The sequence below is a fragment of the Perna viridis genome, chromosome 9 (genome assembly GCF_037379345.1).
Source record: "Perna viridis isolate PV_CMFRI_1.1 ecotype Kerala chromosome 9, ASM3737934v1, whole genome shotgun sequence".
In the NCBI taxonomy this organism is placed as follows: Eukaryota; Metazoa; Mollusca; class Bivalvia; order Mytilida; family Mytilidae; genus Perna; species Perna viridis.
Window position 1 is genome coordinate 16,607,401 of NC_142453.1, and position 12,061 is coordinate 16,619,461.

At 32.5% G+C, this 12,061-nt stretch overlaps 1 protein-coding gene across 2 annotated transcripts; it reads right to left on the reverse strand.

The window, feature by feature from the left end:
- Nucleotides 1-306: 306 nt before the first annotated feature.
- On the reverse strand, nt 307-11,913 carry LOC148606983 (uncharacterized). 2 transcript variants are annotated; one of them, XM_088544383.1, is made up of 2 exons: nt 11,831-11,913; nt 307-7,967 (listed from the first exon to the last, which is right to left on the reverse strand). In XM_088544383.1, the coding sequence occupies exon 2, from the start codon at nt 7,542-7,544 to the stop codon at nt 5,007-5,009; it is 2,538 nt and encodes an 845-aa protein (XP_088400509.1). In that variant the 5' UTR covers nt 7,545-7,967; nt 11,831-11,913; the 3' UTR covers nt 307-5,006. The 2 variants fall into 2 exon arrangements, with proteins under 2 accessions (XP_088400509.1, XP_088400510.1); XM_088544384.1 differs by having other exon boundaries at nt 11,878-11,906.
- Nucleotides 11,914-12,061: the final 148 nt, after the last annotated feature.

Consider the following 12,061-nt stretch of genomic DNA (forward strand, 5'->3'; position numbering starts at 1 on the left):
ATAATATTATTGGAAACATACACTCCCTATAAAGGCTATAGGTTTAACATGTTGTGCTGAATACAACAGAATTTTCAAAGCAACAACCTTAATCTGTGGCTCTTGGATACAACCTACATGGTAGAGAAGATGGTACATGTATCATAGGGAAGGATTGTTATCAATAGACAAATCTTAAGTGACAATATTGTCAAAGACATTAATCAAAATTTGTTTGTCTATTTCTGGAGATCTCTTCATTTTTGTAGTGCCCCTTACTCTAAGGTCTGTGAGATATGCATGTATTGTATAATGAATAGAGCAGACTTTATATAAATAACCTTTATTCAGCTATCTTACATTATATTTCAACCAGCAATAAATTAAGTACATTTACTTACACAAAGCATGATATGACCAGATTATGTAAAAACATCAGGAAACTATTAAAATAATACAACCATTATGATCAAATCAAGGAGTTATCACCCTTTTTTCTTAAGTTTCTAAGTGCTTTCTATGCTAACATGTAATTTATTATCATTTGAAGTTTTCAACATTAATTACAAGTCTGATGGCCCTGGCCATTAAAACTTAGTTTGGGCTTGTGAAATTTCTCCACAATTGCAAATTACAAGCCAATTATAATTAAAGAAAAATGTCATGAACTTACAGTTTCAAGCTTGTCTTCCAAAAATGTAAATGTGAAGACAGCATTTCAGTAAATTACAAACCAAATTGAATGTTAATTTTTAACAAAACATGAGTTATTGGTCTTTGAAGTACAATTTTTTGTAAATAAAATTTCAGGTGTCTTCCATGGCCACCCTCTTAAACATTAAAATATACTTCGCCTAAAATGTAAATAAAGACACAAACAAGCATCATAGTATTATAAACAATGTACAACTCAACTCATTTAAACTCATTAAAGTAAAATATGTACATATGACTTGTGATATAGGGGGCTACTATTTGATTTTCATGGGGTGGGGGGGGGCCAGATTTAATATTAAATTTGAAATAAAAAAATAAAAAAACACGAGTGAAATATTCTTTAAATTGACAGGCCATACAGGAAAAATCATAGGCAGGATCTCTTAATGTCCACTAAATTTATTGCTGTAAACCAACTTTTCTTCATGTGCTATATACATTCTCATTTTTTCACAAACAAAAAACGTTAAGGAAATAAATTGCCACAAATATGTCACTTCATAATGGAATTTGGCATTATTAACAGACAGCTAGTTGTAGTTAAATTCCTTTCTGAGTAAGAATCAGGCAATGGGTGGCACATCATTTTTCCCAATTTACCCGGATATTTCTGGGGTTATGAGGTATAAATACTTGGTATAAATGCAAAAAAAAAACTCGTGTTTTTTTTCTTCATTGCAAAATCTTACACACATGTTGCCTGATTCTTAGACAGAGAAGTACTTAAATCCAGAAACATGAAAAAAAGTTGGTCAATGAATTTATATTTCCAAGGATTTTCTCAAAATAAAAAAAGCAGGAGAGAAAATTTCATCCCACATAAAAATAAAATGGTTGCCTCCATACAAATGTACATAGCAACATTTTTTTTATAATACAATATCTCAAAATAGTAAACCTGACCTTTCATCTACTTACTTTTAAAGAAATAGAATAATTATGAAATCCTGCAAAATTAATAACAACATAATTGGTCCCATTCTTTAAAAATATATCCAACTTACATTCAAGCAACCAATCATTAATTTCCACTGATTTTCTGGTACATTTGTGTGACATGATTTATATAAAAAAAAAAAAATGTAATGTACATGTACCAGGTGAGAGAAAAATGGGTGTACCCCTTTCCCCCCTTTTCCAAAAGAAAAAATTAAAAACTATCATTATCTGCTAAATATTGTATTGAATATGGCCATTTATCGATTCATATTCATTCATTAAACATGTCAAAATTTGGTTTCTTTTATAAAAATATTCTCGTATCCCCCATGAGAGCTCCAATGCTGATTCTGTTTACCTTTAACTTTGACTTTTGCATAAACATTGTAACCTCATAAAGAATTAAAAGGACATTAAGATGAATTTGATGGCTATATGAAAGGTTTTATAATATACTGAGGCTTAAGTCACAATTAAAAACCCCACGAATATTTTGAAATGTTGGCAGGTTTGGTACTGCAGGTTTCAATTTGAAGCAACCTCTTATAGAAGCAACCATGAATAATAAAGATGATAAACCTACAAATGAACATGGCATGTGTATTGAAAATGAGCAACTACATGAACAGGGTTCGACATTAACATTTTGTGAACCTTTTCCTATTGGACAATTTGATAAAAAATAAACTAGCCCTAAGTGAAAAATAGGTTTTTCTTTAATAACATTCACATTGAATTATACATAAAATTTGGTTGTCCTTGGGGCAAGCTTAAATTAACTTCCACTTGCCCTGATGGTAATTTCACTTGTCACAAGTTTTAACATCAGACCCGTATGTACTATAAACAAGAGGCTCCCAGGGGCCTAAATTGTTCACCTGGTTGAATTTTGCCTTTCAAAGGCAATAAATTTAACATGAAGTTGTCCAACAATTTACCCTCAAGAAGTCTTTGGTAGGACTTGTCATAAAAAGCATTTCACTTATTGAAAGTTTCTTTTAATCTATCATAGTTTTCAAGATCATTTTTCCCCTTTCAAGGGCAACAACTCTTACAAGGAGTTGTCTGATAACTTTGATCCCTAAAGACTTTTGAAGTCCTAATAAGGATCATTTCAGCTATTGAAAGAATGGTTTTGGAGACGTATGCGTAAAACCACTGTCTGACCCCTATGTTCTATTTTGAGTAACAGTGGCCATGTTTTTCAACAGATCAAAAATCCCCACATCAGTTCTATGCAGGATGCCCCAAGGTACATTCATACCAAGTTTGGTTCCAATTGGTCATGTGGTGTCAGACGAGATTTTTGAAAGAAATAGCATTCAAAATAGCAAAAAATCGCAGAAAAAGGGCAATAACTCTAACAAATTAAAATGAAAATTTAACCACAGATAGATCTCATAATGCTGAACACTTTCATCCCAGTCATCATCCTATGCCAGGTGTGCTGTCCAACCATCCCATACACTTTTTTCTTGGAATAGCCCTAAGGTTGTTTTAAGATAGATTTTTAGTATAAAAAATCCCCACAACAGTTCTATGCAGGATACACCAATGAACATCCATACCAAGTTTGTTTCCTATTGATCAAATAATGTCAGAGTAGAAGTTTTTTGAAAGAAATAACATGAAAAATAACCAAAAAAAATATAAAAAAAAAACCATAACTCCAACATGACTTAACGGATTAAAACGGATACTTGACCACAAATAGATCTCATCATGCTGAACACTTTTAACTATGACAGAATTAGCTAAACCTAACAGTTTTGAAAATATATGCGAAAAACTACTGTCTGACCCCTATGTCAGTTCTATGGAGGATACCCAAAGAAACATTATATACCAGATTTGGTTTCAATTGGTTAAGTAGTGTCAGAGGAGAAGATTTTTGAAAGAAATAACATAAATATTAGCAAAAATCGTTGAAAAAGGGCAATAACTCCAATATGGCTTAACAGATTAAAACCAAAATTTGACCTCTAATAGATCTCATCATGCTGAACACTGTAACTTCATGTCAGAATTTAGCTAAACCTAATGGTTTTGGAGATGTCTGATCCCTATGTTCTATTTTTAGTAACAATGGCCATGTTTTTCAACAAATAAAAAATCCCCACCCCAGTTCTATGCAGGATACCCCAAGGAACATTCATAATAAGTTTGGTTCTAATTGGTCAAGTAGTATCAGAGGAGAAGAGTTTTGTATAATTGTTAATGACAACGGATGACTACGATGACAATGACGGATGCAAAGTGATGGCAATAGCTCACAAGGCCTTTGGCCAGGTGAGCTAATAAAGAATTAATATTAAGGTTAATACATGTACTATTGCTAAAATTGTGACAAACTTGTTACATGTACAATGAAACCTGTGTAAACAAGCTCCTGTATAAACTAATAACCTCTCTAATTCAAACAAAGTTTAAAGTCTCTATTGAACAGTTTAAATTGATACCTCGTGCATCCAAACATCTGTTTACAATGGACAAAATCTACAGTGCAGATGGGTTCAGTTTAGACAGACTTCACTGCACTGCAATTATTAGTTTAGAACTCACACTTACGGTAAAACAAAATAAGATGTCTGTTTCTACTACTCTACCTACCAAAGTTTTTTGTGCCTACCCTAAACATGTTATGGCCATTTCATCTTGAGGACAGTTGAAGTCTACATTGTTTTTTCATTAACTCAATGTAAACTGTTTTTGAAAAAATACAATAATTTCCCTACCTACAAACCCTATTTTCTTCTTGCTGGTAGCAGGAAACAAGGATATATTTTTTTACCTTATAAAAAATACAGGATTTTACCAGACTTCTAAAAACATTTGTTTCTCAGTTTGGTTTTAAATCACAAAAACACAAATACAAGCATACTATAATTTCTAAATTTACATGCATGACATTGTCAGATTTTAATTATGGCTTATGGGCAGTAGATAAATATTTTGTACTATAAAGGATTTTTTAATGCCTTTTTTCTGCCCAACTTTTATTTTTTATCTATTACAATGTACATGACTGACTGTATTTAATTTAAAGCATTTTTTCTATACTCAGACATTGTTCACCTTCTGAACTAAGAATGAAAGAATAAAATAATGCGAAGATAACATTAATATCAGCAAAAAAACCTTAATTGTGCAGTATGGAATTATGAGTTATCTCCCCTTACCAAAACTTAAAACTAAACATTTTGTTAATCTAGTTTGACTGAAAATCCAAAAGCCCAATTCATTGGTGGATCCAGGAATTTGACACCCCCTCCCAACTTCTGTTTAAAAATTTTACTTTGTGCTCAGTTTTGGCAAACATTGACCAGTATAAGCTTGAACCCCTATCTTAATTCTATGGTCCAATTGACATGTTAAGAAGGATCTATTTCATATAAGGGATTAACTTCTACAGTGAAATGCTCATATTTCTGCACACCATCTTCTTCAGGTTCAGTTTTTACAATGCATCGATCCACAATAGTAGCATTAACATTCCTTTCTAATTCAGCTGGTACATCTGAAGAGCTTTGTTGTAACCTCTCATTGTCAAGGTGAGTGTTATCATGCTCAGCAAAAGAACATTCAACTTTTATACTTTTCAAGCCATTGGTAGTTTCATTAATTGTCTCTTCACTGCAAATGTCCTTTTCTGAAACTGAATTAGAGATATGTGGAGAATCACTTCTGGTCAATACATTCCCTATCTGTTGATCACTATTAGAATTTTCTTGATTTGTCTGTACACTTTTTATTGTTGAATTTCTTGCAACTTCAGGTAATGTAAAGAGGCTACCATTTTCTTTTTCAACCATTTCTTGAATTTCCTGCGTAAGTGTCACAAGTTCTGAGTGTGAAATTTCTTTGTTTTTCTTCTTAGTTTTCTTATGCTTTGTCTTTTTGCTCTTTATCTTCACTTTATCATTCTGTTTACCAAGTTTAATTTTGATTTTTATAGGTGGTAAAGGTTTCTCAGAGAGAGTTTTTGAAGATTCACTAGAGTGACCTGATTGCTCGATGGAATAAGTTGTTTTGCCTTTATTTTGGCTTTGACCGATTGTAGAATTCTTTGAATTTTTATCGGAAGATGCATTTTGAATAGAGTCTTCATTGTCATGTGTTTTCATGTGTGTTGTTAAATATTCCTTCCTTGAATAGCCTTTCCCACATATCTCACAATTGTAATTCTTTATTCCCAAATGATTATTCATATGCCGCTGAAGACCATTCTTAAAATTGAAAGCCTTTCCACAAATTTCACATGGAAATTGCTTTTGTTGTTCATGGAGTTTCATATGGACAACAAGATAGCCTTTTTGTGTAAATTCCTTTCCACACACTTCACACTTTGCCTCCTTCTCTCCAGTATGTGTTCTCATATGTTGCTTTAGTGAATGACTTGTTCTTAAATTTTTTTTGCACACATCACATTGATATGGTCTTTCGTTTGTATGTGTGGCCATGTGTTGCACTAGTTCAAGACTCGTTACATACTTCCCATCACAAATATTGCACGAAAATTGTTTGACTCCAAGATGTCTTTTAGTGTGAGTTTGCAAGCTTTCTTTAGTCCGATAACTTTTTCCACAAATATCACATTTGAAGGGTTTGATACCAAGATGAGACTTTAAATGGCCTTGCAAATGACCTTTCTGAACAAAGGTTTTTTCACATAATTCACATTTGAAAGGGCGGGTGTTTGTGTGAATTCTGAAATGTATTTCAAGGTCAACTTCCCTCTTAAACCTTTTGTGACATTCTTTACACTCAAATTCTTTCACTAAATCAGTTTCGGTATGTAGTTTCAAGTGTTTATGATAAGTAGATTTAGTAAGTAGTTGTTTCCCACACTGCTCACACTCATAAGGCTTTCTGCCAGTGGTTGTATGACTTTCAAAATGTTCTTGAAGTTGGTAATTTTCTGAAAATCCTCTACCACATATTTCACACTTAAATTTATATACATTGGCATGTATTCTTAATTTATGTCTTTTGAGATGGGAACTTGATGTAAAGTCACGCTGACACTCATCACACTTGAATGGTTTTTCACCAGTATGAATTCTAGTGTGGCGCTGCAGACAACCTTTGCGAAGAAATTTTTGCCCACAGACATCACACTGATGATTTCTCTCTTCTCCATGTACAAGCATGTGATTGCTCCTTTGGGTGGGTGTTTTGAAAGATTTGCCACATTTCTCACAAGCAAAATCTCTTCTGTTGCTATGAATAAGCAAATGGATTTTTAAAGTAGTACGGAAAATAAAACCTTTATGGCAAATGGTGCATTTATGTTTCTTGTCACCTATATGGCATTTCATGTGTTGCCGAAGTCGTCTAGCATCATTGAAATCCTTTCCACAAATATTACACACACTCAATTTTTCTCCTGTATGAATCCGTGAATGTTCTTTCAAGTACTCTCGCATTCTAAATGTTTTAGAACAAATATCACATTTAAAAGGCCTAACTCCAGTATGAATTCTCAAATGTTCCTTCAAATATGTTCTACTACTGTATCCACGGTTACAAACTTCACAAACAAATGGTTTGTTCCCATTATGAACATTCATGTGGTTCCGAAGTTTTGCTTTGTGTATAAATGCCATACTACACAGATCACATTTGAATTTTTTTATTCCAACATGTGTCTTTACATGCTGTCTTACATTACGTCGATTTTTAAAAATCTTAGAACAAATTTTACACTTAAAAGTGCACACGTTATGACCACCCATCTTAGACTGCAGCTTAAGTATATTTTCATTTATTTTCAGGTTTTCACTTTCACCTGAAAGTCCTGTTATATTCACATCATCAATTTCAACAGATCTGGATTCAGAAGAAACACCCTTAGATATAAAACCATCACCATCTTCTTTTGTAGATATTGTGCTGGATTTTGAAGACATGCTTTCACCCTTAGTAGAGTTAGAAACACTGCTACAATTCTATATACATTTTAAACCAAAATCTAATACATGTACTTGAATAAGAACATGTATATGTACAAGATGTATCTTTTCAGCTGTTGGAAAATTTAATCAGTTTTATTGCTTTGGTTCACAACCTGTTCTTATGGTACAAATTATACAAGTAAGTGTATACTGGTAAGTGTTTTTCCTGCTTTTCATCAGACTGGATAATTCTGGATGTTTTAATATGGCCAGATTACTTTTTTCAGGGCATCTTCTTTGTCTCTCACATCTCTATAATGTCTATATATCTAGTGTTAATTAACCTTGCTCTGCATTCTACATCATGTTAAACACTAACCTCCAAGAACATACAGGCTATATTGACCATTCAGAAACACAAACATGTTAACTGTCAGCCTACAAAAAAAAATGTGTAAAAATAAACCAAAATATAAAAGGTACATGTAATATAATGATAGTCCAGTGATTTTTCCATTTGGGAATTTGAGCCAAAACACTAAGGCAGTTTCCCGTTGCCAAGTGCATGATTATTTTCCCAAATTTTCCTTAAAATTTCCAAAATTTTCAATATGACATGGCAATGCCCAGTCAGAGCTCACCAAATAAATTGAAAATTTCATAATTATATCTTTAAAAAACTTTCAAATTTGTCCTCACTTCTCATCTTTTGTTCAGAAAGATGTCAATATTAAACCAGCTGTATGATATAATAGAATTTTCTTCCAAATTTCCCAGTTTGCTACAGTACCTGAAACCATCCGTGCCACAGAAATTGCGATTGGTCATCGGTCACCAATCAGTTTCCAGTCAGTCATAGATCTGTCAAACCAATCCATTAAACTGGTGATCGCATCACATGACCACAGAGCAGTCACTGTATTTTACGGTTTTTATTGTCAATTTTACACATATTAACATAATGTAATAGATTAAAGCATCTATTTATACTTTTATTTTACATTGATTTCATTTCAAACAGATCTATGTCACTTTACATAACAAAACTGTGATCAGATTAGTCACCGGTCACTGGTCGTCGATCCGTTAGGGATCAATCAGTCAACGGTCATTGATCCGTCAAATGGTTGCGCAGATCGGTTCAAGGACTGTATATATTGCGATATTTTTTTCCCGCATTGAAAGGCACAAGCATCTTTTTAAAAAAATAAAAAAATCACTGATCTCTTTTTACTATTCCAGTAAAATTTTCCTTAAGGGGGTGGAATGCCACAATTCATAAGGGGTACCACCTAGAGAATTGCATTAAAAAAACTTAATTACAAAAATAAAAATATGTAGCCTTTTTTCAGGTGTATCACATTTTTCAGATTTTGCATGATTCTTACAAAGACAGCTACTTAAATATTTAAGTGGAGTTCCACCCCTTTATAAGAAGAATGTTCTATTATGATTTAATATTTTTCTGACGCAATCTGTATAGTAACGCTTTCCACCCTTTGACCTTAAAGACGCTCATACATGGAAATGCAAGTCACCTGATCGCAATTCTGTTTCCCGATTGGCCCAATATTAATAACTTAGGGGCGTTCGAAAAAACTGTACAAAAAATGGAAAATGCATTCAAAGTGTTATTTTCTCAATAAAATGTAGACAATTATAAGTAAAAAGAACAAATTTTACTGCATCAACTATCTTTTTTTTTAAAGATAGTATTTACAATGTATTTAGGTGCTATGCAATTTTTTATATTTATGTCCCCTTTACCAATTTAATTAACAGAAATATACTAGCTAGTACATGTATGGTTTGCTTCAAATATTCACATGATACATGACAAAGGTATCAACACTGATTTTCCAATTACAAGTACGATGCAATAGCATGCAAATGCTACTTAATCACCACTGCAATATTCACACCGCAATGGAAGAGGAAAGTTAAGTGTGCTATAAAACCTAGATTTAATCAACCATTTCAATTGAAATGCCTGTACCAAGTCAGGACCATGTCATGCTCAGGTGGTGTAATATCTATCTTGCCAGATTTATTTTGGACTTGACCAGATTATGGATTTATTTAGTGTTCGGTAATTTTGTTGTTACCTTTATTCACTCATGTAGAACCGATTTCATGTCAACTTGTTTTAAAGATTTTCATAAAACATAAAAAAATCCTTGGGTATCAATTAAAACAACCATTATTAAATACTTTGCAACGTTATAAAATAAAAAAAGCAGCACTAAAGTATTGACCACATAATGCCAAAACACAAGGCTGTAGCTAGGGGGTGTGACGGGTGCAATACCACCCACTCCTTCCCTCTTAAAAAAAACTTTGATCTACATCTTAGCCTGTAATTAAAGAGAAGTCATACCAGATAACCAAGTAAAATTGATCAGTTCACACCCCCCATTCAGAAAACCTGGCTACAGCCCTGAAACAGAAATGTAATATGCTCATTTGGTCATCCCTTTATTAGATTTATTGTCCCATAAATCAGAACAGAAGAAATGGTAAACAATGAAAACAAAAGGAATTTTTTTTTCTTAGTAGACAAAATTAGTACCAAAAATTAAAACATTAATATATACCCTAATTGTGTTTTACATAGCAGGCAATTGACCCATATTGCAACTGAAAATCAACAGGAAATTTATCAACATTGGTCACATACAATATGCATTATATAAGAGAGTTTGTGAATTAGTGAAGTCGAATTTACAAACAACTAAAATAAACAATTGACAATTTTATGATAACAATCCCAATTTTAAAAATTAACACCTTTGTTATGTTTCATTCACTAGTAGTTGAAATAATTTTTTGTCTGTGAATTTATAAAATTTTCTGCTACTTGTAAATAATTTGTAGTGACATTTGGATGTAAACCTCTATTTTCATGTAAAATCTTTATCTAAATTTTCTTTCCATATCATGCATATTGTCTAATTACTAAATACTTATCTAAAAATTCCATGGATACAGAGTTTTATATGTAGATTAGGGAACCAAAGATATGTTCAATTATCCTAAGAAATGAAAAAAAATATGATGCCCCATGACACTTCATTTATTTTTTCTGACCAAAACCAAATCACAGGTACATGTACATATATAGGTACGCAAGTGATGACATCATGAAGAGCTCTCCTATACATGTACACATACATGTATACAGTACATGACATAAACAGATCAATAGATTAGCTATCATGTAATTTTGTAAATGTGCACACAAATTTCAGATGGTAATATCATATAATAACAAAGAAATATGCAAGGCAAAAAGATGGTACAGGCATGTAGGGTTACACATTAATTTGTAACAAGCAAATTATAAGTGAGCAAAGCACATTCTTAAGTATATAGAAATTTGTCTATTAATTAATCATATCAACAACTTCAGTAACTTTCTTCAAAGAAAAACGCTACATCTCTATCTATTAAAGTTTTGAAAAGCGATCAAAACACATGCTAGACAAAACATTTCAAAGACCTACGTGTAATTTGTTCGGAACTACTTAGACATTTTTAAAAAAAACTACAATGTACTTTCAGTAATGGTAAAACAAGGCATTAGTCACTGATACTGGGACTGTTTGACCGATAAAATTACAAATATTTCGTAATCTTTTACCAAACACTGATGAAAATATCCTAAATTTATTTAAAAGGGAACCTACTAAATCCTTTTCTTACTTACTTAAGGTGAATGCCTTCTTAACATTATATAACTCTAAGTGGTAACAAGTGTGGAAAATCATTCCCTAGCACACTTCTCACATTGACATTTTGAATCATAATACATGTGCAAGACTAGGCAAAGCTGGTTACTTATGTGACGGAAAGGTAGCAGACATATACTTTTTCAGCGGAATTATAAATTTTCTGCTAGTTTACGGTTTTCAAAATTGTGTCTGCTCCATTCCGAACAAAAAGTAACAGAGTCTCTTGTGAAAAATGATTAAAACTTCAATAAAAATGTAACTTTTGAGGCAAATATGGTATCAGCACACAGAAAAATTATTCCAGAATCGAACTAGGTAGGTGTGAGATGCATTAATTTTAACTTGAAAGTCGTTAGAAGCATTTGAAGAGCGATACTCTGCATTACTGCTGAATCTCCAAATTTTGTATGGCACATACCCCAACCCGACATATCAATATCTAATTAAAAAAAGAGGGTAGCAGGCTGCAGGGTCAGAGGAAATTCGGACTATTAGTGAGTCCACTAATTATAAAGAATCATGGACATGGACTCCCAGTTAGTACTGGTCTAAGTTCCCGCATTTGTTCACCTTAAAATTACACTAATAGCGTCGAGTCAACAAACAAATACCCTTACAAAATTAGCTGGGCTCATTGATTTTTAAGGGGTTCGAATGGACAAAGGAATGAAACGTCAGTTAAAGTGTATCAATAAACGATATCATCAGCTTTCGGTCCCATCTCATGTATAATTAGTATTCCATTTGATATCAAATTTAACCATAGAAGTGACATTGGTTCATTTTTATTCATTCAAAAAT